A 27,366-nucleotide genomic window follows, 5' to 3' on the forward strand; every position below is an offset into this window, starting at 1 on the left:
CCCACCAGACTGCCCCCTCCTTCAGATGCCAGTTGGAAGTTCAGGTTGTCACCTCTGCTTCTGAGTGATGGGCAATAGACGGGAGGTTCCCATAACCCCCTCCTCCAGTTGGATTAATTTGCTCAAGGGTCTCACAGAACCCAGGGGAACAGTTTACTCACTAGATTTACCAGTTTATTATAAAAGGATATAACTCAGGAACAGCCAGATGGAAGAGATGCATGAGGCAAGGTCTGGGGAAAGGCATGGGGCTTCCATGCTCTTCAAGTGCCACTCTCCCCAAATCTCCACGTTCACCAACCTGGAAGCTCTCCGAACCCCTCTGGGTTTGGAGCTGTTATGGAGGCTTCATTACACAGGCAGGACTGACAATCATTGACCAGTAGGTCACTAGGTGGGTCTGAAAGTTACAAACCTCAAATCACAGGGTTGGTTCCCCTGGCAACCAACCCCCACCCCGGAGAGCTTTCCAAGTCACCTCATTAACATAAACTCAGGTGTGATTGGATGGAGTTTGTTACGAATATCAAAACACCTTTATCACTCTCATCACTTAGGAAATTCCAAGGGTATTAGGAGCTCCATGCCAGAAAGGGGGATGAAGATTGAAATATATGTTTTGTCGACGAAAATAATCCATAACCAATCTATAAATGGAAATTTGGAAGAGTTTATTCTGAGCTAAAATCTGAGGACCATGGTCTGGGGCCTTTCTTCCTGAAAGAAGAAAGAGCACCAAAGAAGTGAGGTGTATAGAGTGGTTATATACCCCCATACAGAATGTTTCACACATGATTGAAATGTCCCTCCCACAATAGTCACAAGATTGCCCTGTCGGCAGTTGATGGACACAGCAGGTAGTGGGTCTGCTGTCTCAGTGGGCGTAGCAGGAAGCAAGTCTATTGTCTGGAGCTGGGTGGTCACAGGTGAGCACAGCAATCAGTTCCTAGCCTAAGGAAAGATGCTTAATCCTTAGGGGAATGCCAACGTTGGGAGGGGGAGGGAAGCTGCACCTTTATCTCAAGGGCCTTTGCTCTTGCCATAGGGAATCTCTAAAGCAGATATACAATGCATGCTCATCGGCCTCAGTCAGGCCCTTTTGGAAATTTTACACGTCAATTTGAGTGGACCATTTTCTTTTTTTCATTTTTTTTTTTTTTTTTTTGAGGAAGACTAGCCCTGAGCTAACTACTGCCAGTCCTCCTCTTTTTGCTGAGGAAGCCTGGCCCTGAGCTAACATCGTGCCCATCTTCCTCTACTTTACATGTGGGATGCCTACCACAGCATGGCGTGCCAAGCAGTGCCATGTCCGCACCCGGGATCCGAACCGGCGAACCCCGGGCTGCCAAGAAGCGGCACGTGCGAACTTAACCGCTGCGCCACCGGGCCGGCCCTTGAGTGGGCCATTTTAAACGTCGTTTCTCAGTGTGTCTCTGAGAGTGTTTCCAGATGAGATTAACATCTGAATGGGTGGGCTCAGTAACGCACGCAGACGGCCCTCCCCAAAGTAGGTGGGCATCGTGCAACCTGTTGAGGGCCTCAATAGCACAAAAGGCAGAGGAAAGAGGACTCAGAACCCAGCTTGACTGGCCCTCTCCCTGCAGATGTGGACGGCGGTTGCGTGTCAGGTTTTCTGTGGCTCCTTAGAGACCTGTCCCCACTCTCTTTCTCAATTCTTTGTTTAGGATGAGTCATTTTTGAGTCTGCCATGGGCCCCGCCTGGGACTGAGCTGAAGCCAGGAGCTACTGAGCTGCTGCCTGACTCCCTGCGTGGCCCTGTCTGTTTACAGGGAAGGGAGCAGGTCCTGACAGCCGGGGGGAATGAGAGGGGCAGGAACTCGTCTCTCCATCTGGCTCCTTTATATAAGTTGGGAGAGGAAAGCAGAGCCACGTCCTCCCTCAACTGTGATGCAGGTGTTACTGTCACACAGCTGAGGCTCAGAGAGGCCAAGGTTGCCAGGAGGTCCTGGCAGCCAGGCTTAGGAGAGAGCTAAGGTCTGCCTGGCCCCCACATCCACCCCTTGATTTAGGAGAAATAAAGAAACACATACTCACACACTGAGATTCCAGAAAGCAACTTTTGGCCTCCATAATCCTTCTCTATTAGTATCGGACTTAAGTAAATCAAGTTTTATCTGAGGCTTGGTGTTTCATTTCTAAAGCCTAATTAATTACAAAGGAAAGGGCCCATCTCACTGGCTACTAAGGACAGGGAAGCAGTAACCCCAGTGCCCCCACCCCACCCGGCTCCCAGGCCTGGTCCTACAGCAGGGTGGTGCCAGATCTGTCCTGGATTGGAGGGAGGAGCTGAAGATACCTCCCCAAAGGGGCATCTTCTGGGGAAGGCAAAGGGTTTGGCCCAGGTCCCACTGCTTGCACCAGAGAAGACAAATGTCGTTGCCTGGCATGCCCTCCTCTGGGGCCAGAGCACAGCGCTCTCTTTGGAGTCTTTCTTCCCCACTCTCTGCCACCCCCACCCCACTGCCACCTGTGCTCTCCTCTGCCCTAGGCTCAGCTCCAGGGTTGGACAGTCACATGGGGAATGCCATCCACTCCCAAGCAAGCAACACCCCAAAGGGAGGAGGCCTCAAGCAACCAAGGGTCAGGGAGGCAGGAGGGGGCCCTAAAAGTGGGAACCCTTGAAAAAAGAAGTGCCTGCTTCAGAATGAAGGTCTGGAAAAGCATGGCCACAGAATTGCCTTTGCCTGGGGCTCCGCATCTAAGGCTGGACTCGGATCTGGGGGCAGGAGCAGGAATCTGGCCTCAGGCCCCCATGGCTCCTGCAGGGCACGTTCCCCTAAAGCGGCCCCTGAGTGGACTTCTGTGTCATGAGTGACCAGGCTGCATGTTCTTGTGCTTTGTGTTTTGCCGCCTGCCAGGAGGCCCTTCCTCTCTCCTTTTCCTCTCAAGAAACCATCACTTATCCTTTAGCACAGAGCCCTGCCTGTCCCCCACCCGCCACCCCGTGTCCCCCCTGCCCACGACACCTGACACAGCTCTCTGGTCAATTCTTTATTTCCCTGTCTGTCATCCTCCCTGGATTCCTCCAAGCCCAGGGCCTGGTCATGCTCCTTCGTGCCCAGAGCCAGGGCACCGAGGTACAGAAAGTACCTGCATAGACAAATGGATGGGCCAGCAGATGAAAAGATAGCTGCGTGGATGAATGGAGGGCAGACAGGAGACAGAGAGACCGATAAAAGCCTGGCCAAAGGAAACCCTGCCCCTTGTAGGAGAAGGGCTGGCAGGAGTTTAGAGGGACTCGGCTGGCACCTGCTCAGCCAGTATTCACAGCACGCGTATCCCCCAAGGCTCCTGGAGCCTGCTCCATGGCAGACTTGAGGAGTCAGCCTTGAACAAGGCTTTCACTGCCCTCCAAGCATTCCCTGTGGTCGTGGGCAAATGGCTCCACCTCCCTGGGCCTCAGCTGACCCATCTGAAAAATGGGAACAGTAGCGGCACACCTTCCAGGGTGTTGTGAGGCCAAATGAGGGCGTGTGTGTGAAACTCCTGACCCAGGAGACAATGGTGTGTGGTAGGAGGTGTGGTGTGGCTGTGAGAGTGATGAAGGGGACCAGGGGGACAAGGGGACCATGGCTGGCTCTTGGATTTCTGCTCACGACTGCAGGGCCTGCTGGAGCACATGCTCATCAGCCACCTCATGCGGGAGTGTCACCACCAAGCCATTGTTCTCTTGCATGGTCTGGCAGATGATCTCATAGGCCTTCTGGTTCCCGGACCAACAGCGGCGGGCCACCTGCCAGGAAGACAGAGAGAAGGCGGTGCAGCAGGTGGTACCAACATCACCCGGTTCCCAACAAGGTATTCTGGACACACTGCGACTTGGTTCCAAACCTCCTGCCCTCCTGCACATCAGGGACCCTCTGTGCTATCGGTAGGGTCAGCAGTCCTTTGCATCTGCCCCATCCCTACCCCTGGCTCAGACCCCCTCCTCCTCTCTTGGCCAGACTTCTGATTTGCCCACTCCTCTGATCTGAAACCGGCCACCCTTCCACCCAGCCTACCCCATTTCCACGCAGGGGCTCCAAGCTAGGCACCAGGACTCATCCTCAGCACCCCTCGGCTCCATCCTCATAGAATACACATCAGCCTTGGCTCTGCCTTAAACTCTCTCTCTGGTCAGCTTCCTTCTCTCCATCTCTGTCATCAGGGCTCACGCGGATGACAGCCATGGTACCTCCTCCGTCTCCTTGCTAACCATGTCCCCCCCACAACTCCCCCATCCATTCTCTCACTGCTTCACTGCCTTCAGGATGAAGACCACCACCCCTGTTGGGGGCTCCTGGAAAGTCGGCCCCCCCAGGGACCCCTCGATGCTCCACTCTCAAGTTCACCCTCTGGGCCACCCAACGTCACACATCACACTCTGGGCCCTTGCACTCAGCTCCCCAAGCCCTCCTCCCTATTTTGCTCAGGTCCACACAGACCCTTCCCCATTACCACCTGACTTCCCATTTGTGCCGCTTCCTCCTTGGCAGACTGTGATGTTGCCATGGGGAGGGATGGAGCGCCCCCTCCCCACGCACACCAAGAGAAGACTGCATGGAGCAAAGTAGGTTATAGCTGCACTAGCTTAAGAAGCTGCATCTGACCCACCTTCAGAGATGGTGGGAAGCTAGCGCTTTAAAAGGAGGCCTCTCAGCACCAGCAGTGGGCATGATCTCACTGGGAGGGAAGGGTTGGGACCCTGGGGCCCTGTGAGGACAGAGGCAAGGGATACAAAGGAGACTCTGGAAACAGCCCTGGAGAGCTGTGCCTTACTCCGTTGGAGACGTCCCAGGTGAGCATCATCTTGGCCTTCTGCTCAGCTTCCTGGGTCCCGTCCAGCACAAGGCCAAATCCCCCGTTGATCGCCTCACCCCTGCAAGAAGCAAAGGTCACTCTGGGCCCTGACCCTGCTGGAGCAGGCAGAGCACAGCTTGGAACGTTTTGGAAGCGTTGGCTTGAGGAGGTGGCACAGTGGGCCCTGCAGCCTGGAGCCGGCACCCTCTCCACAGCCTCGGGGATGCAGGCGTCCCATGGCTCTGCACTGCCCATTCATGCCTCTGTGCTTCACCGGCTTGGCCCTGCGCCCACCTTCAGGACCCATTCCTGTGTCACCTCCCGGAGGCAACGTGACCTCCCTCTCCTGCGGTTCTCAGAGTGCTTCCTATAAAGGTGCGCTTTCTTTATAGGGGTCTCTTGTATGGCTCAATTCAATTGTCCTTCTTCCACGCCCCTGGCTTTCCCTCTGTGCTCCCGATCTTCCTTACCCCTTCTTTCTGCTACAACTTTAGGTGTATTTTGGGATCCTGATCACTTGATGTGAAGGCTGAGTTCCCTTATTTGCAGTATTTCTTGTTTTCTAATTAGTGCATTTCTCTGAGTACTGTTTTCACTACCTCCTCTCACAGGTCAATATGTTTTTGTGGTCATTCATTTCTTCATAGATGGCATTTGAATCCCACTGAAGATATTACTGCTACTCCAGTTTCCACATGTTTGTCCCCAGGTTTGTCTCCATCAGCTATGAGGTCCTTCTCCTCCTGGAGCCCCTGGATCCATCCTCGCCCTCAACATCATTATCAAGGGCTGCTGGACCTGGATGCTGGACCCGGCCTCGGTTCCTGCTCAGCTCACATTCCTACATCCCTTGTGCCTCCTTCAGTTACACGCACTGGAAATGCCTGGATCTTGTCAGCACCTGCCAGGGCTGTACTGCCGAACACAAGCCCCTGGGACCACAGCATCTCGCCTTCCAGTCCTCACTTCCAGGGAATTTGCTCTTTCTTCTCCTGCCCCCAAAAGGTGCAACTGTGCCTCTAGTTTCTCTAGTCTCACATCCTCAGGCCCGTCTGGCCTTACCTGCTTCTCTGCCCAGCCTGGACCTTATTGACAACTTTAGCCAGTTCCCACCAAGAAGGCTGAGGCCTCTGTCCCAGGAGCCATCAGCGTTCCCCACTCTGGGCATGTAAGCTGAGCACCTCTTGTAAGCAGGCCAGCTGCCCCTGCCTGCCCTCAGCCTGTATTCCTGCAACTGGCAACCCCTCTGCCTGTGAGCCAGCTCCCATCCCGTCTCCCACCAGCCTCCAGGGTGGAGGCTGCTTTGAATAGACTTAAGGTCATCACCATTCACCAGTCAGAGGCTGATGGTAGGTATCAGAGGGGAAAGCAGGCAGCAGCCACAGGCACCAAGCGAGGACCTGATGCGATCTTTGACCAGAGAGGGGTTTTGGAAATTAGTACTACATCTTTTGTTTTGGGAGTCTGAAGCCCAGTTGAGAGCAAAGCTACTCAGCTCCAGTGACCTCAGCAAACCCCACCAGGGAGGAGCCGGAGCACACTGAGCATGGAAAGATGGGATGAAGAGAAAGGCAGCACTGCTCTCAGTGGAGCCCTTGGGCCACGCACAGACAGTGGGGACAACCAACTGTCCCTCTTGAGAAAAACATGAAAGCAGGGGCCTACATCACACAGGGAGAAGATGAGTGCCAGGTGCACTAAAGAAAGGAATACTCAAAATTATAGGATGAATAAAGCAACTTTAGTTGCCTGTTTTTTCTTAACTCAAGAATGGAGGAGGTCAGGGCCGGCCCCATGGCCGAGCGGCTAAGTTCATGTGCTCCGCTTCGGTGGCCCAGGGTTCACTGGTTCAGATCCCAGGTGCTAACCTACACACCGCACATCAAGCCATGTTGTGGTAGCATCCCACATACAAAAGAGAGGAAGATGGGCATGGATGTTGGCTCAGGGCCAGTCTTCCTCAAAAAAAAAAAAAAAGAAAAGAATGGAGGTCTTTTAAAGCAACATTTAAAAAAGCAAAGAGCCGGAAGAGACAAGTCACTGGACAAAGATGTGAAGCTGCCCTGTGGGAGAGGAGGCCGGTCCAGGCACTTTGCCCAGAAAGCCCTGCCGGGAAGGCAGTCCACTCACAGCCCCCGTGATAGCTCCTCAGGGTCCTTCTCAGGCGGAGGCTGAGCGATGCTGTGCATGGAGCCCACCCCTTTCTGCCTGGTGCAGGCTCCTCCAGTGGCCATCTGGGCGCTGGAACTCACACTGGGCAGCAAAACTGTGGGGTCTGCATGGAGACTGAGGGCCCCCCAACCTGTCCTGCCCCTCTTCCTTTCCCAGGTGGTCCTCCCCTCTAAGCCTTTTGCACACTCCCAACTCGACCTCAGCGTCTGCCTCCTGGAGAAGCCAACAAGCCGGTTACTTTAAACAAAGTTCAAAGACAGGTGACAGGCAGCAATCTGTGCATCTGAGACCTAGAATAGATCAAGGACATCTGCAAATCGATAAGGAAAAGCACACGACTCAAAAACAAAAACCTGGGAGTGGAAAATTCAAACCAAAACAAAAAGGATTTGTTACTTCTTGCTGACCAGCCTGGCAGATCCCGCGTCAACATCCAGTGGGCGGCAACATCCAGGGAGATGAGGTTATGCAAACAGGGATTTTTATCTAGAGAAACTGCCGCAGCTGCCAAGTTTAAAATGCCCACACTTTTTTTTTTTTTTTTTTTTTACTGAAGAAGATTCAACCCTGAGCTAACATCTGTGCCAATTCTCCTCCCTTTTGTGTGTGTGCGTTGCCTCCACAGCTTAGCTGGTGAGTGGAGTGGGTCCGCGCCCAGGCTCTGAACCTGTGCACCCGGCTGCTGAAGCAAGGCGCACGGGGCTTGAACTGCTCAGCCATGGGGCCCGGCCCAAAAATTTTGCCCACACTTTTTGAGCCTGCAATCACAAATACCTCGCACACAATGAAGGTTAACACTTACGGGAGGTGTGCTGCGTGCCGGGCCTGTTCTGGCTCCTTTACCAGTGACTCGCGGTGGTGAGCGCATGCGTGCGGGCCAGCCCTCCTGCAAGCCCTGCTGGCTGTGAACCCTGGGCCAAGTCACTGACCCCTCCCGGGCAGCACTATGTCTTAGATGGGACTGTTACGGCAAATAGACGAGCTAACATATGTACATTTCTTAGAAGAAGGCCTCACACATTATGCACTACGTACACGTTAGCTATTATTATTAACTCATTTAATCTGCACCACTAGCTTACAAAGGAGCAGCTGTTATTATGACCCTTTTGTCAATGAGAAACAAAGCTGAACAAGCTTAACTCATGCAGACAGATCCACCTCAGAATCCATGCTCTTAATTGTGCCACAAAACGGTCCCTACGAAGATGCTCCTCCTGAACAGTGCAGGGGGAGCCTCAAGGAGAGGGCTGTGCACAGACACCAGAGCCCTCGGAGCCTGGCTACGCAGAGTGGAGGGGTCCCCTGGCCAGCAGAAGCAGCACGACCTGGGAGCGAGTGAGCTCTGCTGAATCTCTGCCCCACTCCAGACCTGCTAGTCAGAATCAGCATCTTCATGAGCTCCCAGGGGTCTCCTATGCACATTCAAGTTTGAGATGGCTCTAAGACATTGTTTGGTGAAAAAAAGGTTAGCATCCAGTAAAGATGGTGGATCAAATATATGCCTTTATTCCTCAAAGACATAGGTCCCCTGGGCTGGATCTGGGTGTGAGGGCAGAAGGCACATCTGAAAGTGAGACCATGGATATGAAAACACAGGGATTGGGGCCAGCCTGGTGGTGCAATGGTTAAGTTCACACATTCTGCTTTGGTGGCCTGGGGTTTGTCAGTTCAGATCCCGGGTGCGGACCTACATGCCGCCCATCAAGCCACCTGTGGCAGGCGTCCCACATATAAAGTAGAGAAAGATGGGCATGGATGTTAGCTTAGGGCCAGTCTTCCTCAGCAAAAAGAGAAGGATTGGTGGCAGATATTAGCTCAGGGCCAATCTTCCTCAAAAAAAAAAAAAAGAAAGAAAGAAAGGAAAAAAAAAACATACAGGGATTGAGGAGAAGTCTCAACACCCAACAGTGAGGACCTGTCCTTCCCACTCAGCTCCCAGAAATGGCTACACCCTCTATAAGGAAAGGAGACCAGAGGGTCTTTACTGAGCTGTCCAACCAGCCCAAGACCAGAGACTGGCCACTGACCTCTCCTGCTCTGCAGCCCATGGTCCAAAGGTCCATGAGCACACTGGGCTGCCACCTGCCTGCCTCTCTGAACATGAGGCTCCCTGCTGCCTCTCCTTGCACCAACTAACCAGCTTTTACTTTTCTACCCCGGTTTGTTGTCTCTCTGGATTCCCATCCTGGGGACAAGAACCCAGTGTGCCGGGAACATTGCACCCTGGTTTTCTCCAGGCTGTGTATCCGAAAGAACAGCTCTCTAGTCACATTTTCCGTTAATTAGAGCCACCGGCCTGGGCTGCAGCTCGGAACTCTGGCCTGGAAGGGCCCAAGGGCCAGCCAGCCCATTGGAATGCTCTGGGAAGCTCCGGTGCTGAAGGACCTGGCTCTGGACGGCAAGGCCAGGCTGGGCTCGGAGGCCGGGTCAGAGGCGGCCAGCCTGGGCAGCTGTCCTTCTCTCCGAAGCCACAGCACCCTCTGCTGCTGGGAGTAGCCAGGGATCCAGCTGCCTGGGAGCCCAGACCGGGGAGCTTCCCCCAAGAGACTCCCCACAGAGGTGGCCCTGCACAGGTGCAGCTCATTAACCTCCCAGTGCCTCAGTTTCCTCATCTGTAGAATGTATTTTCCTTCTAAGATTAGGTGAGAGAGTGGATTCAAAGAGTTTAGCAAATGCTTGCCACATGGTCCACGTGCAATAAACATTAGTTATTCACTACTCTTAGCAGTGGATGTGATATTGTGACTTGTAACAATCAACATGTATGTGGTCTTCGTCCCTGTCTCTGGCACAGAGCTCCTAAAACCCTTGACACTTGCTAAGTGATAAGGGCTATAAAGGTGTCTCTTGTTATGTTAATGAGGTGACTTTTGGAAAGCACCTGAGGATGCGGGCTGGTTGCCAGGGGAACCAACCACATGGTTAGGGGGTTGAACTTTCAGTCCCACCCCCTGACCTGCAGGGAGGGGAGAGGGGCTGGAGGTTGGATCAATCCCCAATGGTCAACAATTTAATCAATCGTTCCTATGTAATGAAGCCTCCATAAAACCCAAAAGGACGGGGTTCAGAGAGCTTCCAGGTTGGGGAACCAGATGCTTCCACATGCCACTGTGTCGGGCCCCAAATACCACAGGGACAGAGCTCCTTTGCTTGGGACTTCACCCTGTGTATCCCTTATCTGCTGCTGGTTCGTACCCTTTAACATCCTTTGTAATAAATCAGTAATCTAGCAAGTAAATGGGTTTCCTTAGTTCTGTGAGCTGCTCTAGCAAATGGATGGAACTCAAGGAGGGGGTCCTGGGAACCTCTGGTCTATAGGAGCACAGGTGACATCGTGGACTTGCCATTGGCATCTGAAGTGCAGGCAGCCTTGTGGGACTGAGCCCTTAATCTGTGGATCTGATACTATCTCCAGTAGACAGTGCCAGAAGTGAGCTGAATTGTAGGACACCCAGAGGGTCCTGGAGAAGAGCTTGGTGGGGCGAGGAGAACTCCCACATGTTGGAATTAGGGGTGCAGAATTATAGTGGACATCTTCACAATGGAACTGTGACTGTCAGCCAAATGAGACCCTTCCAGAAACTGCAATTTCCCCATGGCACAGACTGGAAACAGGCCTGCAGGACAAAGCCGTGGGCTGGGACCCAAGGGAGCCCAGAATCCAGATCTCGTGCCTTCCAGATCAGCCACCCTGGGAACTTTGGGTGGAATGCAAAGACCTGGGCCGGGACAGCACTGAGGATTCCTGAGAAAACATCTTTGAAAGCATCATGGAAACTGACACGAAAGGGCAGTTGCTGCTCTGACAGCATCACAACAGGCCTTCATGTCAGGTGTGACCCCAAAGGTAGAGTGGCTTGGATGAGGCGCCCCCATGCCCTCCAGTTTCCATCCCACAGAAGGAACACGTAACAGCAAAGCCTTGAGCAGACGGAGCTCAGCGGAGGCGGGGCCTGGGACCCTTGAGGGAGGTGCCACGGTCCCCACATCCCGGGGCTCTGAAGCCTTCTTACCAGCCGACGCCCCCGCCGTTGTGAAGAGCCACCCAGGTGGCACCACGAAAGGCGTCTCCCACGAAGTTCTGCACAGCCATGTCTGTGGAGACAGAGGCCACCCGTCAGGCCTGAGCGAGGCGGCCGGGGTGGATGCACAGTGGGCGTCCGCAGGCCCCACTGGCTAGCCAGCGTCGCTCGGGCCTAAAGGACAGATAGAGAACTGGGATAAGCAAGTCTAGAAATAGCAATAATTTATGTTTGCAGAGCCAGCGAAGACAGGAGGAACTGACAAAGGCCAAACTGGCTTCCCTGTGGCTAAGCTCTCTAGCACCGAATGCCAGATAAAGGGCTCCAGAGGCAGGAAGAACACAAGAACAAAAAGGGACGTGGTGGCAGTTTCAGCTCAGAGATGCAGACAGCCAGAGTGTCACTCCCACTCTTAAAACAACAAGGTGGGGCATGAACTGCAAATTAATGACTTTTCCTGACCCCATCAGAGAGCTGAGGGCCCACGGCAACCAACTGACCTGAAATCTGGGGAGACACAGGCACTTGCACAGACAAGCAGAACCCAAGCTGGTTGCCTTACAAGGGTCTGACAGATCGCTGAAGGACGGGTGTGAGCCAGCCTGAGCCTGTGAAGCCCCTGGAGACACAGATATAGGGAGGGGTTGCACCCTCTGGCAGGGTCTTCCGCCAAAAACCCTACTGATAAGGGACAGTCCTGATCATGCTCCCCCCTGGTGCTGGGCTGTGAGAGGCAAGAAGTGCAGCTCGAGCATCTGGAAGAGGCTGGAAAGAGGCTCTCCCCCAGGGCCTCCTAGGGTCAGGGCCCTGCCAGTACCTTGACCTTAGCCCACTGAGACTGGCTTCAGACTTCTGAGCATCAGAACTGCGGGAGAACACAGCTGTGTTGTTTTAAGCCACTGAGTTTGTGGTGATTTGTTACAGGGCCACAGATATGACTACAAACTATATTAGCATCAGAGAATTTCAGAACAAGGAATAATATCAGGGACGAAGAGGGACATTACATAATGATAAAGAAGTCAATTCTCTAAGAAGACACAATAAACCTAAATGAGTGTGTACCTAAAACACAAGGCAAAAATTGATAAGAACTGAAAGGAGAAACAGACAAACCCTCAAATAGAGTTGCAGACTTCACCACTCCTCTCTCAGTAAGTTGTAGAACACGTAGGCAGGAAATCAGTAAGGACCCAGAGGACCAGAGCAGCATATCAACCAGCCTGACCTACTTGATGTTTAGAACCCACCAGCTAAGAGCAGGATACATGTTCTTCTCAAGTGCACCCACACAGACCACATTCTGGGCCACAAAACAATCCTTAATAAATTTAAAAGAACAGAGCCAATACAAAGTAAGTTCTCAGACCATAATGCAATTAAACCAGAGGTCATAACAGGAAGATATCTGAAAAATCTCCCCAAACTTGGAAATTTAAAAAGATACTTCTAAATAACCCATGGGTCCAAGAGGAAATCTCAAAGGAAATTTTAAAATATTTTGAAATGAATAAAAATGAAACTACATTATATGAAAATTTCTAGGATTCAGCTAAAGCAGCATTTTAGAGGGAAATTTATAGCTTAAATAGTTAAATCAGAAAAGGAAAAAAAAGGTCTCAAATCAGTAACTTCAGCTTCCATGTTATGAAACCAGAGAAAGAAGAGCCAATTAAACCCAAAGCAAAGAGAAGGAAGAACACACTAAAAATTAGAGCAGAAATCAACAAATTTGGAAGCAGAAAGCAACAGGGAAAAAGTCAATTAAACTAAAAACTTCTTTTCTGAAAGACCAATAAAAATGATAAACTTCTAACCAGACTGACCAAGGAAAAAGAGAGAAGACACAAATGACCAATATCAAGAATGAGGGGCCAGCCCTGTGGCCAAGTGGTTAAGTTCGTGTGCTCCACTTCGGCGGCCCAGGGTTTCACCAGTTCGAATCCTGGGCGCAGACATGGCACCACTCATCAGGCCACGATGAGGCAGCGTCCCACATAGCACAACCAGAGGCACTCACAACTAGAATCTACAATTATACTGGGGGGCTTTGGGGAGAAGAATTTAAAAAAAAAAACAGAATGAAAAATGGGACATCACAACTGAACCCACAGACATTAAAAAGATAATAAAGGTGAGGCTAGCCTGGTGGCATAGTGGTTAAGTTTGGGTACTCTGCTTTGGTGGCCCAGGTTCGCAGGTTCAGATCCTGGGCGTGGACCTAAACTCTGCTTGTCAAGCCATGCCGTGGTGGCATTCCACATAAACTAGAGGAAGACTGGCACAGATGTTAGCTCAGGGCCAATCTTCCTCAAGCAAAAAAGAGGAAGATTGACACAGATGTTAGTTCAGGGCCAATCTTCCTCACCAAAAGGAAAAAAAAGTACATAAGAAAAAGGTAATAAAGCGATACAACTATATATCTATAAATTTAAAAACTTAGATGAAATGGACCAATTCCTTGATAAAGTGATGCAGATGGTGTTCCTGAGTGTCTACTTGCTTCCTTTGGGATCCCATCCATAATGGAAGCAGCCCTCATGTGCTGGGAATGAGAAAGCTACCCCAGAACTAAACCTGCTAGTCTCTGTGATGATTATAATAATTACAGGTATACTTCATTTTATTGCACTTTGCAGATTGTGTTTTTTACAAATTGAAGGTTTGTGGCAACCCTGAGTTGAGCAGGTCTGTTAGAGCCATTTTTCCAACAGCATTTGCTCACTTTGTATCTGTGTCACATTTTGCTAATTCTCGTGATATTTCAGACATTTCATTATTATTATATTTGTTATGGTGATTTGCGATCAGTGATCTTTGATGTTACTATTGTATTGTCTGGGGCACCACCAACCACGCTCATATAAGACAGCGAACTTAATTGATAACCGTTGTGTGTGTTCTGATGGCTCCACTGACCAGCCTTTTCCCTTCTCTCTCCTCCTCCTTGGGGCTCCCTATTTCTTGAGACACAACAATATTGAAATGAGGCCAATTAACAGCCCTACAATGGCCTCTGAGTGTTCAAGTGAAAGGAAGAGTGGCACGTCTCTCACCTTAAATTGAAACCTAGAAGTGACTGAGCTTCATGAGGAAGGCATGTTGAAAGCTGGGATGGGCTGAAAGCTGGGCCTCTTGCACCAAACAGTCAGCCTGCTGTGAATGCAAAGGAAAAGTTCTGGAAGGAAATTAAAAGTGCTGCTCCAGTGAACACGAATGATAGGAAAGCAAGACAGCCTTATTGCTGACACGGAGAAAGTGTGAGTGGTCTGGACAGAAGACCAAACCAGCCACAACATTCCCTTAAGCCAAAGCCTAACCCAGAGCCAGGCCCTGACTCTCTTCAATTCTCTGAAGGCTGAGAGAGGAGGAAGCTGCAGAAGAAAATTTGAAGAACCAGCCAGCGGAGGCTGGTCCACGAGGTTTAAGGAGAGAAGCTGTGCCCATAACACAAAAGGCGAAGCAGCACGTGCTGATGTAGACGCCGCAGCAAGTTACCCGGAAGATCTAAGTAAGATATTAATGCAGGTGGCTACGCTGAACAACACGTGTGCGATAGAGACACAACAGCCTCATATTGGAAGAGGATGCCATCTAGGACGTTCACAGCTAGAGAGGAGTCACTGCCTGGCTTCAAAGCTTCAAAGGACAGGCTGACTCTCTTGTTGGGGGCTAATGCAGCTGGCGACTTTAAGTTGAAGCCAATGCTCCCTTTTTTTGTTAGTGCCCTCGAGTCGATTCTGACTCCCAGTGACCCTGTGTACAGCAAAGTGGAACCATGCCTGGTCTTTTGTGCACCATCCTCTCATCTTCCGGTGCTGGATCAGACAATGCTCCACTGCTATTCACAGGGTTTTCAGAGCCAATTTTTTCGGAAGTGGATGGCCAGGTCCTTCTTCCTAGTCTGGAAGCTCCACTGAAAACTGTCCACCATGGGTGACCCTGTTGGTATTTGAAATCCCAGTGGCACAGCTTTCAGCAACACACAGCTGCCACAATATGACAGCCAACAGATGGATGGTGTGGTTCCCTGACCGGGAAACATACCCAGGCCACATAAGGGAGAGCACCAAATCTTAGCCACTAGAACAAAAGGCTGGCTATAGTGCTCATTTATCATTCCAAAAATCCCAGGGCCCTCAGGAATTATGCTAAATCTACTCTATAAATGGAACTTTATAGAGCCTGTGCTCTATAAATGGAACAACGAAGCCTGGATGGCAGCACGTCTCCCTACAACATGGTTTACTGAATATGTTAAGCCCACTGTTGAGACCTGCTACTCAGAAAAAAAAGATTCTTTTTGAAATACTACTGCTTGTTGATAGTTCGCTTGGTCACCCAAGAGCTCTGATGGAGACACACAGTAAGATTACTGTTGTTTTCATGCCTGCTCATACAATATCCGTTCTGCAGCCCATGGACCAAGGAGTAACTTCAACTTTCAAGTCTTACTATTTGAGAAATACATTTTGTAAGGCTATGGCTGCCATAGATAATGATTCCTCTGATGGATCTGGGCAAAGTAAATTGAAAACTTTCTGGAAAGTGTTCACCATTAGGAACATTTGTGATTCATGGGGAGAGGTCAAAAATATCAACATGAACGGGAGTTTGGAGGAAGGTGACTCCAGCCCTCATGGACGACTTTGAGGGCTCAAGACGTCAGTGGAGGAAGTCACTGCAGATGTGGTGGAAACAGCAAGAGAACTGGAATTAGATGTGGAGCCTGAAGATGGGACTGAGTGCTGCAATCTCATGGTCAAACTCTAACGGATGAGGAGCTGCTCCTTGTGGATGAGCAGAGAAAGGGGTTTCTTGAGATGGAATCTGCTCCTGGGGAAGACGCTGGGAAGACTGTTGAAAGGACAAGGATTTAGAATTTACATAAACTCAGTCGATAAAGTGGCAGCAGGGTTTGAGAGGGTTGACTCCCATTTTGAAAGAAGTTCTGCTGTGGGTAGGATGCCATCAAACAGCACCGCACACTGCAGAGAAATCGTTCATGAAACGAAGAGTCAGTCAGTGCCGCAAACTTCATTGTCGTCTTACTTTAGGAAGTTGCCACAACCACCACCCCCCGCTCCAGCAACCACCGGCCTGCTCAGTCAGCAGCCATCAAGGTCAAGGCAAGACCCTCCATCAGCAAAAAGCTTATTACTCGCTGAAGGCTCAGATGATGGTTAGCATTTTGCAGCAATAAAGTCTTTTTTAATTAGGGTATGTACATTGTTTTTTTCAGACATATTTCTATTAAGAGACTCTAGCATTGTGTAAATAGGACTTTTATATGCACTGGGAAACCAAAATATTTGTGTGACTCGCTTTATTGTGGTGTTCTGGAACCAAACCCACGACACATCTGAGGTCGCCTGTAGAGTGGTTGTGGCAGCGGCAGCAGTGGCAGCAGCAGTGGCAGCTGGCCTTCACTGAACGCTGGCTGCGGGACACTGATGTAAGGCTGCACATGGATTAACTCATTTCATTCTCATAACAACGCTTTGAGGCGGGTACTATTGTTATTTCTATTTGGATGAGGAAATTGGGGTTCAGAGACTAAACACCTTGCTGAAGATCACCCAGCAAGTGCCAGGGCCAGAAGCACACTCAAGTCTAGGGCACCTAACTGTCCCCATTTGGCTGACGCTGGCCCAGTTTCAAAAGCAGAAGCTCCATGTCCCACAGCCCTCTGTCCTGGGCTGCTGACCCACGCAGGCCTCTAGACGCCAGCACATTTTCTGCAAAATCATGACTGACTGAATGGATCAGGTGATTTTTAAATAAAATCCAAATCCAATATTAACAATTTTTTTTTTAAATTTTTTGTCTTCCTCACCTGCACAGAAGGCAGAGCCATCGTAAATGTTGGAGGTCTCCCTAAAGGGGCTGTCTGTGCCACTCACGTCATGGTGGTCTCGGCTCAGGACCACCGGCGCCTGCAGTGTGGAAGGATATGAGATGTCAGCCAACAGTGTCCACCATGGCTGCCCAGTGGAGGGCAGAGGTCAAGGGTCAGGCCACACCAAAAGCCCTTCCCCTGGAAAATAGACTTTCTTTAGCAAGAGGAAGCGCAGACATCCCCGATGCCTTTCTATATTTACGAATAGATTCTGCTGATTTTGATGCTTTCCATATGCACATGAGCACCCACGTACTACGCATGTGTTGCTCATTGCGTCTTCTCAACAAGCGCTCCAGAGGAGTTATCATGCCCGTTCTATAGAAAGGAAGACTGAGGGCCAGAGAGAGTCAGAAACTTGCCCAGCGTCACAGAGTTGGTGAGAGGACGGGCTCCCTATGTCGAGCTCTCCCCTCGGACAGCGTGGCCCTGAGTCTGTGACACCACTGGGTGTCGGGGTTCCCTGAATTTCACGGGATCCCCATGTAGGAGGAGGTATCCCACTGAAAGGGGATCTCCCCCCACTCTGAATTAAGAGGTCCTACTCTCCTTTCCTTGGACAGGCCAAGGTTGCTCCCGCCTCTTCACCTTTGCCCTGGAAATACCTGCACCTGGTGTTCTGGCACCTTCTGGATAGTCAGGCCTCAGCTCTACATCAGCAACTCAGAAAGGCCTATCCTGAGCACCCCTTGAAAGTCACCCCTCGAAGGTCACCCCTCACCCTCACCCCATCACCCCCACCTTGTCACCTCAGTTCATTTTCTTCATATGTCCATCACCACCTGAAACTCTGAATTTATACCACCAGTTGTGCATCATCAGTTTCCCCTCACTACGAGTAGATACGCTGAGTGGGGACCCTGTCTATCCTGTTCTCTGCCACTTTGTCCCTCGTGCTTAGAACAAGACTGGCACAGAGGAGGTGCTCAATCAAGCACTGTTGAATGAATGAATTCATTCATTCATTCAGCTCTCTGGGCCAACCAGCCGACTGCAGCCTGGATGGAAGCCTGCCTGGAAGGCTGTTCCAGCCACGCTGTGCCAGCCATCCACACAAGCACCCGGGCTTTCAGGAAGCGCCCAGCAGCCGTGCACGCTGCTGGTGCTCCCTGAGAAAGGCTGGGGCTGCTGTCCTTGCCGCCAGTGCCACCCGGGGCCACAGGGACAGCCTTCACAGTCATCCGTCATGACTTCCTTTTCACATCTGATCATTACTACTCCTGGTCCTTGCAAACAGAGGGATGCCAGCAAGAACTCAGGCAGGAGGCACAAGAGTGAGAGGCCCTGAACAAGTGTGCCTGGAGCTCCACGCACCCCAAGGTGGGCCAGGCTGACTCGGAGGAAAATGGAGAAAAGCTCGGGAAGCCTGTTATGATTTGAAAAAGATAATTCAGCAAAGATATATGAAATACTTGTGTGGACTGACTCATTTAATCCTCACACCCATGATCTGAGGTTACGGTTATTTTCCTTTCACAGAAGAGGGAAACTGAGGCTCAGAGGGGGCACCTGACTTGCCCAAGATCACACAGCAGGAAACAGTGTCAGAGCCTGGGTCTGAGGACAGGCCTCATCACTCCTGGCCCCCAGGTACCCGCTCCCCACCTGACACACACAGAGCTGGGGCCCCAAGGCAGGGCTGGCACTGACAAGAAGGAGCCTAAGGGAGGCCTCCCACCAGCAGCACAGGGCACGTCACCTTGATCTTCCCACTGGCGATGCCTTGGTTAAAGGCCACGGCAATGGCCACACGGCCTTTCTGGTCAGAGTACAGGATCCTTGCCTGGGAGCCCACCACCTGCGGAGAGAGGGAAGAAGAGGCACCTCGGTGACCTGTGACACGGGGGGAGACTTGAGTGACATGTCCCACCAGCAGCCAGATGGCCACCCCTAGGAAGGTCCTGGAGGCCCCCGAGGTGCATGGTGGCTCTACAATCCGTGGGCCTGAGGCAAGGCCTCACATCCAGCCCACCAGGCAGCCACGCCAATCGCCCGCATGTTCACGTGCAGTCTGGGCCCCCGGCGTCCCTCTGTGGTCCTTCACCTCAAGGGCTAAGCCCCGGAGGGGCCTCTGAGACCCTGAGCCACATCCTACTATGAGCATCACCCTGCGTGCCCTTCCAATAATAGTAACAGCAACACCACCTAGTGCACTGATGGCTGCACCCGGCACAACTCCAGGAACTTACACTCACGCATTTGTGAGCGTTATGAGGAAGATGCTGTTACCCTCATGGTAGGCTCCATTTTACAGGTGAGGAAACTGGGGCCCAGAGGGGCAGAGCAACCAGCCCAGAGTCACCCAGCCGGGAGGTGGCAGGGCTGAGCACCTACGCACTCAACCACCAGGACACAGCACTCCTGGAGGGCGAGGCACAGCTCCCAAGAAAGAAAGGCTTCAGCAAATGAAAAGGAGTCACTGTGCAGCACAACGGTCCTCAACCAGAACGGCATCTGGCAATGACTGGAGACACATCTGGGTGCTGCTGGCATGGACAGGGATGCTGCTCAACATCCTACAAAGGCCCCCATGACAAAGAATTATCCAGCCCCCAGGGACTCGAAGAGACATCTGTACACCACGTCCATAGCAGCATTATTCACAGCAGCCAACAGGCGGGAGCAACCCAAGTGTCCATCAATGGATAAATGCATAAACACAAAGTGGCCTGTCCATACAACGGAATATGATTCAGCCTGAAAAAGGAGGGAGATTCTGACACCTGCGACAACGCGGATGGACCTTGAGGACATTATGCTAAATGATATAAACCAGTCACAAGAGGACAAATACCGTATGATTCCACTTACGTGAGGCCCCTAGAGAAATCAAATCCATAGAGACAGAAAGTAGAATGGGGGCTGCCAGGGGCTGGGGAGGGGGTGGGGAGTTGGTGTTTAATGGGGATGAGCTTCAGCTGGGGAAGATGGAAGCGTTCTGAGGATGGACGGCAGTGATGGCTGCACAGAATGTAAATGTACTTAATGCCACTGAGCTGTACCTTAAAAATGGGTACGATGGTAAATTTTATGTTAATATTATTTTACCACGTTTGAAAAAAAAAAAAAAAGAATTATCTGGTCCCAAATGTCAGTAGTGCTGAGGCTCAGAAACCCTGGATTCTCCAAAAAGGTTGCAGGTGCTTCCCTCAGCTGCCTGGCCAGCTGGTGCAGGAAGGGGTGAGGAGGCAGGAGCGTGGTGGAGCCAGCCTTGCGCCTGACCAGCAGCCTGAAGCGAGAGCTTGGTCCCCGCCACGTCGTCAGCGGTCAGCCGGCTGCTGCTTACTTCCTCGTGCCTTTCTCTCCCACGGCCCTAGTGTACTCACACCAGCGGCCTCAGGCCCTTTTTGGAAAAACCATACTATACCTCAGCACTGCAGAAATTCTCAGATTTCTTCAATCCAGAAAAAGAAAACTGAGGAGGAACTGACACAGGATTGCAGCTTTGGCAAGAGCATACATTAAAGAAACTCAACTAAAATTTGTACAAAGGATGACCTTCTGCGATGACCATTTTTCACAAGAGAAAGAGCAACATGAAACAAGCAGGAGAACCCAATCTCTGAATAAATGAACTTAGACACAAGGACAGAGACCTGCTTATGGCCCTCGCGGCAGTGCCCAGCTGGCCACGGCACAAGCCCTGACCGCATAGCCACCTGGCACGACCACCTGGCAGCCCTTCTTCCGGGAGCTGGAGCCCCGCCCACAAGGCAGGGTGCTGCTCTCCCCTCCAGGCCCTGCTCTGGACCAGCCGCGTCCTCCTCCCTGGGCCCCAAGCCCTCAAGTCGGCAGCCGGGGCCTTGGGCGTCTCCGACTGGGCTGGCCACAGAAACACCGTTGGCACAGGGGTTTTGCGGCTGAAACACACGTGCGAGGCAGGGGGCGAGGAGGACAGCCATTTGGGTGGATGCTGTTGGAGCACAGAAGCCCAGGAAAGGGGGCAGTGCTCAAGGCAGTCCCCTCCCAGCCCAGGGCCCAGCCAAGGAGCCACTAGTCCAGACGTGGTGGCAGCGTCGGGCTACTGGGTTCTGTTGCCGAACATGTGTGAGCCACAAGCCCGTTTCTCGTTCTGGTACAGCAAGCCCGCTGCCACCTCAGGGCTGTGACTTGGCTGGTCCCTCTGCCTCTGGTGCCAGTCACACAGCTGCTTCCTGACTCCCCAAACCCCAGCATTGAGACCTGAACCCACGAGTCAGCTCCTCAGAGACACCTTTCTGCCTGGTCTGTACACAGCAGCCTCCAGCCCACGTCACCCTGATTCATGCGCACACTCACAGCCACAGAAATGAAGCAGCAGGCACGCCTGTCTGCCCAACCCGGGCCCCGGCTGTGCCTGATGCACCAACTGCCACAGAGGGCCTGCTCCAAGCTCACCCCCACAGCCAGAGTGCATGTGCCATCACAGCATCTCATTGCACAGATGAGGTGGGAGGCTCAGAGAGGCTGAGCCACTCACCCCAGGTCACACAGCTGAGAGGCCAGGAGGCCTGGCTCCAGGGTCCTGCAGGGGCCACCTCTTGAGAGAGCACTATTTGTGGAGTAACTGCGTGAAGAACGACCTAACTGACCCTGGTCGCTGCCCCAGAGCCCCAGGCCACCTTCTGAAAGGCCCTGGGCTTCTTTGTCCAGTGGCCCCGTGGCGAGGTGGCTGCTGCCACCTCCTATGAGGCTGATGGGGCTGCCGCCTAAGCAGTCTCATGGGACGTGTAGACACCCTCTCCGGGGGCCCAGCCCTGCCTCCCCCAAGGCTGAGCCCTCACCAGCTGGTGCCTGGCGGCCTCCCGGATCCAGCGGATGTTGTCCACATACTGCAGCCTCACCGCCGGGTTCACTGCAAGGGGAGAGGGAGGGATGGCATGGCACAGGGGCCTCCGCCCCGTGGCGGGGGGCGCAGACCCTCCCTCTCGCAGGCTGCTTGGCGCAGCCACCTGTTCTGCACCCATCACTGGAGCCCGGACAGTGGGTCAGGGAGACCCCATCCCCAGCACCACACCAGGCCATTCGCCTCCTGGACCCAGCGATGCCCACGGTCACGTGAATTAATGCACTGACTGGTACCCTCATTCCCTCCACAAACAGCTATCGAGGGCCTACCATGCGCCAGGCACTGGGAACAAAGACTTCCATGGGTCATGAAGAAGATAAGAGTGCAGTGAGGGCGTCACTAGCATGGGGGGAAGGGGACCAAAGGCCTCTCTGAGGAGGTGACAGTCAAGCGACGTCCTAAATGCTAAGGAGAAATCGGCTACATGAAGATCTGAGGGAACAGCATTCAAGGCAGAGGGAATAGCAAGTGTAAAGGCCCTGAGGTGGGAAGGAGCTTGGCTTATCTCAGTAAGACCAGCCAGTCGGCTAAGGAACGGAGGGCACGGGGGAGGAGAGCAGGCATTAAACCTTCAGGAATTGTGTGAGCCAGTGGTTAAAATTTCAACTAAATAAACTTACACTTTAAAAAGCTTTTATTAAAAATGAAGGTAACGCTCACAAGTCGTCACATCTTAATTCCTTTACTCTCTTATACCAGGACCTGTGCTACAAGGTTCCTGCCTGGTGGAAACACTGCTGCTGCTCCAGTGGAGCCCCCTCGAGAGCAGCCACTCCGGGAGCATGTGCCCGGCGCAGAGGACCCTGCCGGAGGGCGGCCGCTGGCCACCCGCCACCACCTGCCGAGGGCCGTGCAGCGGTTCTAACACCAGGAAACTTGCGAGGCCTCTGACCAGATTTCCAAGCAAAGGCCACTTCCCTCCTGCCCAGAGGCGCCCCGCCAGCTCCTCCCCCGCACCCCCCAGCCTGGCTCCGCAGCCCTGACCCCCGGCCCAAGGCACCTGGATGCAAAAATGGCCCCTGGGGATGTAAAATGACAGCAAAGGCTGGCCGACCCGCACAGAGACAGGGAGAGAAGCCTCCTGGACCGAGGCAGAGCTGCAGCGAGCCAGCAGGAGCCCTGACGGCGAGGAAGCGTCCCCCAGGAAGCGCCTCTCCCCTCCCCGGATCAGAGACATGGCAAACCCACCCCACGAGAAGGGACCGCGGCTAACCGAGGGGGCAGGCGGACGTGGCCCGCCACTGCCGTCCCCATGCGGACGCAGAGCCAGCGTTCCATGTCAGAGAAACCAGAGATGCACTGGACGAGCCCTGGCGAGGAAAGCGGAGGGGGCTGGGGGCAGTGAAGGCCACGGCACAGACGGGGCACAGAGAGCAGCCGCAAAGACCCAGAAGCACCACTGGTGGCACCCCCCTGAGGCTGCATGCTCCTGCGCCCACAGGCAGGGGACAGCGGAGAAGTCGGGGGGTGGAGAGGGGCAAGGACAACCGCCTGCACTGCTGGCTGCCAAAAGCACCTCCCAGCCCACAGCCCTACCTCCGCCAGCAATGGCCGCCTCCAGCACAGACACAGCCAGCTGGTCCGTGACCGCCAGGTCCTGGGGGTCCCCTGACGTGCATACCCAGCGGAAAGGCCCGAATCCTTGGGAGAATATGTCCCTGCAAAGACAAAGTGCCTTATCACTCTGGGGCTTCCCAAGCTGGTTGCACCCCCTGGCCAGGCTCACCACGATCCAGGGAGGGGAGGCCAGCAGATGCTCCAGAACTGAGTGGGGTGAAGGCTGTGTGTGAAGTGGGCGTGTGCTGGGGTGCGTAGCATGTGGGCATGTGTAGTGAAGTGGGAGCTTCCACATCTAGAATTGTTACTGGAAGTCCCTAAGCCATTTATTGGACAGGAAGCTGCGGAGGCCCTGCCTGCCACAGGCCCCCTCCCTCCCCTTAGCCCCTTCGTGACCTCAGTGCCCCCCTCAGCCCCCTCAGTGTTCCCTTTCCCTCTAGCCCTCTGCCCCCCATCTCAGAGCTGCACCATCTCTAGCTGCCGGAGCAGGGACCTGGGACACGAGCAGAAATGTCCTTAAACTGCTGTTACAGACAACCTAAAAATCAGTCAAGTAAAACTAAATAGTTGGGAGAAAAGTGAAAGTGGGGACCTGGCCTTCCCAGGGGACTGACCTTCCCGGGGAACCTGACCTTCCCAGGGGCCTGACCCTCTCAGGGACCTGACCTTCCCAGGGGACCTGGCCTTCCAGGGGACCTCGAGCAGAGGGTGCAGCAGCCTGGGCGTCCCTGGCCTCCCATGCTCACCAGCCCCCTTGCAGGCTACCTTCCTGCCTCCCTCCTCAGAGACACCCCAGCTGCCCCTGCCCCTGTGGCTGGCGCCCACATGGCTCTGCCTCCCCACCCCCAGTGAGCCTGAGAAGGAGGCGTTTTGGTCTCCCTCCCTCCCGCCCTCTTGCCCACCTGGTGCATGCGAGGGCTGGCCAACCTTCCAACAGCATCGTGAAGCTGCCGACCCCCCACCTCCCCCTCCGCCCCCTTCCCCCCTGCCCCCTGCGCGTCTGTGTTGCTTAAGCCTAGGTTGCTTGGCTTGGCGTTGACACCTCCACCCTCAGCCCAGCCCCTTGGGCACTGCCCACTCCTCCCTCCGTGTCCTGGGCCGCTGGTCTCTCCAGACCTGCCCGAGAGGCCAGGGGGGCACACAGGCTTCAAAGTCTTGGCCTTCATGGACTGAGCCGCCAGCTGCCTGCTCGGAGCCTGCGGCTGTGGCCACGAGATGGGCAGCAATGTGGATGCAGCACTCAAGGTACACAGAGGTTGGGGTGTTCACCAGGAAGTGACCTCGGCTGGCGCCCCCAGCCTCCTTGCTCTCTCCCTGAGGCCCTGTACCAGGTCACTGAGGGTTTCAGCTTCTCTTCACCTGCATTTTGTGGTGGAAGCCCTGTGACCTGGTGTGGTGGCCACTCTACTGCTGAGCAAAGGCCTTAGTGCACGACCCCAGCTGTGGTCAGAGGGGGTGGCTTGCCCGACCCGAATGTCCAGGCCCAGGATGCTGGGAGGGGCCCCATCACCTACCCCATGATGTGCTGGACATACGAGGGGTAGCGGAATTCTGTCTTACGGGCGCCTTTCTTCTCCACGTCGGCTCCTGTGGACAGAGGCCCCGCCCAGAATCACCTGGAGGGGCCGAGGGCTGGCAGGCCCCCCAAGGTAGGACATATGCCACCATCCAGAGGGTGATTTAACAAAGGCCTGAGGAAGGACCACGGAGCACCCTGTCCCGACAGGGAAGCACCACCCATCTCTGTCGAGGTATAAGGAGGAGAGAGAGAGCAAGGGCACGCTGCCCTCTGTGCACACTGCACGGGGCATGGCTGCCTCTGCCCCTCCATCTGCCTCGCATCCACACAGGCACTCCAGAGGCCAAAGACTCCAGGAGGGAGCTGGTGCCAGACACAGGCCGGGAGGGAGACTTCCCACTGTCTATCTTTTGTACCTTTTGAACTTTACCCTCCATGAATGATTCACCTGTTTTACAGAAAGAAGTTTCCATCACGGAACAGTAAAAGTGCATTTTCTTGCACTTTTTTCCTTATACCCAAGCATCGCACCTGCTCTGCCCATGGTGCTTTCCGTTGTTCTTAAAGCAAATAGAGAAACCAAGGCCCAGTGAGGCCAAAGACTTAGCGGGGCCAGCTTCCAGAAGGCCTGGGCAGGGGCACAGTGGAACCTGCATGCCGTGGTCCCCGCCTCCCCCAGGCACGTACCAGCCACACCTGGCTGGAGAGAGGGCAGCTTGCCCAGTGCCAGCATCTTGGCCCCTCCCAGCCAGGGAGGCTGGGGCCCCCTCACCCAGCCTCAATTCTCCTCTCACCTGCTCTCTGGGCCTCCAAGAGGAAGGCGTTGCCATAGTCCCAGAAGAAGAAGTTCTCCTTGGCCAGCCTGTTGATGGCTGAGACTTGCCTCCTCAGGCTGCAACAGACCGGTGGCCAGTGGTCAGCTCTGCCCACCAGTGAGGCTCTGAGAGCTGGCCCTCTCTGTCCCACCTCTGTCATCCCAGAGCCCCACCCCATGGAGCTCAGGCAGTTCTGCTGACTTCCACCTCGTCTGACAGAGGTGGAAACAGAGGCTCAGAGGGATTAAGGGTCTTGCCCAAGGCCACACAGCTGGCCGCTGGAGAACCAGGTGGAGGCCAGAAATGCTCAGTCCAAAAGCTCCTGCCGGCCGTGCGTGCTTCCCCGACTCTGCGCCCGTACCCCAGGCCCACACCCACCCCCTGAGCAGCCCACGGCCAGCGCACCTTTCCTGGACCAGGGCCTTGAATGCAGCTGGGTTGGAGGCCAGGAGGCTCTGGGCCTCTGTGAAGCCCAGCTGCACAGGGTAGTAGCCGCCATTGAACGGGTTGTGGCAGGACGTCTGGTCTGAACCCAAGTCCACCAAGAGCTCCCCTGTGGTATCCAGTTCGTGGACCAGGCGCTCCCTGGGGAGATGCAGGGTGGGTGGTGATTCCCAGGTGGCACCTGCTGGGGGCAGGGGCGGGCACCCTCTGGCCTGCAGCACATTTTGCAGCCCACAAGACCTGCAGCAAGCTGAGGCTAATCCTGCATCCCCCCAACAAAGAATTCTGCTGGGGAGACTGCCGGGCCGGGCAGAGAAGCTGCCGTGAACTGACACTTGAAGCTTTGTGTCCCAGGAGTACTGGCCGCCCTGAAGACCTTGGCCAGAGGGGGAGGTTCACCTGGGGTCCTCTAGGCTGCCGATGCCATACCCCCACTTACCAAAGATCCACCACATTGCCATGGTAACCAAGGCTGAGCACCTCCTTCCTTCTCCTTGCTTCCCTAGAAGGGGATACAAGCAGGACAGATGTTCCCATCACACCTGCCCACAGCTGCCCCCCACATACAGGGGGCACCAAGCTGGCCAGATTACAGGAAACCCAGAGGACCCCCGAAAGTACTGTGTGCAAGTGGAGGGCAGGGCCTGAGGTGCAGGCACTGATGAGGCATGCCATCTGAGGACGCTGACTGTAAGGGCCACGGTCTCGACTGCCCCAGACAGGAGAACCGACACAACAGTGGGACAACCCTCGCACAAGGACGATGAGGAGATTCACAGAACTAGGGCTATTGCTATTAGGGCTCTGGGAGATCTTTCTAGAACTCACTCAAGGTGATCCTCAAATTGTAGATGTCATTAAAGATGATTCCAAACATTACTTGGAAAAATAAAAGGACAAAAATGTGAAACATATTTGGGGGAAGAGATTTGAACATATAAAAGCCGTCACAGGTATCAGAGGTGTCAGAAAGCAGTCAATGAGGTGGCATGGCACCTGCTTAAGATGCAAAGTGACTGAGCCCAAGCTTGGCGGAGGAGGCCAGGCACGCTCCTCTCCCAAGAGCGCAAGGACGACGAAGCAGGAAAAGGCACCGAGTCCCAGAGCAGTGAGCGGGCCCCCAGACCGTGCCGAGCTGGATGAGGACTGCATCCCAGCCGCAGGGCCAGCACAGGGACGGGGCCCCGGAGCCTCACTCCATCCCCAAGTGTGTGTTCCGCAGCTCAGGGAGCAGACGTGCGACGACAGGCTGCTTAAGGCAGTTTGTTAAACTGACTTGAAGTGATTTTGTTGTGTGTGTGAGAGAC

General features: G+C 53.8%; 1 protein-coding gene across 7 annotated transcripts in view; it reads right to left on the bottom strand.

Moving 5' to 3' along the window:
- Positions 1-650: 650 nt before the first annotated feature.
- Positions 651-27,366, bottom strand: part of UROC1 (urocanate hydratase 1) — a 52,609-nt gene continuing 25,893 nt past the window's right edge. For all 7 annotated transcript variants that reach the window (XM_070238407.1, XM_001492922.5, XM_070238404.1 and 4 more), the window contains 11 exons: positions 26,499-26,561; positions 26,021-26,200; positions 25,595-25,692; positions 24,796-24,868; positions 23,261-23,382; positions 21,660-21,730; positions 18,596-18,694; positions 16,834-16,933; positions 10,989-11,070; positions 4,780-4,879; positions 651-3,754 (listed from right to left, as the gene is read on the bottom strand). In XM_070238407.1, the coding sequence (XP_070094508.1) occupies positions 3,614-3,754; positions 4,780-4,879; positions 10,989-11,070; positions 16,834-16,933; positions 18,596-18,694; positions 21,660-21,730; positions 23,261-23,382; positions 24,796-24,868; positions 25,595-25,692; positions 26,021-26,200; positions 26,499-26,561 (1,129 nt within the window). In that variant the 3' untranslated portion in view covers positions 651-3,613. The remainder of the gene's footprint in view (positions 3,755-4,779; positions 4,880-10,988; positions 11,071-16,833; positions 16,934-18,595; positions 18,695-21,659; positions 21,731-23,260; positions 23,383-24,795; positions 24,869-25,594; positions 25,693-26,020; positions 26,201-26,498; positions 26,562-27,366) is intronic.

This window comes from Equus caballus, chromosome 16, assembly GCF_041296265.1.
Source record: "Equus caballus isolate H_3958 breed thoroughbred chromosome 16, TB-T2T, whole genome shotgun sequence".
NCBI classification, from domain to species: domain Eukaryota; kingdom Metazoa; phylum Chordata; class Mammalia; order Perissodactyla; family Equidae; genus Equus; species Equus caballus.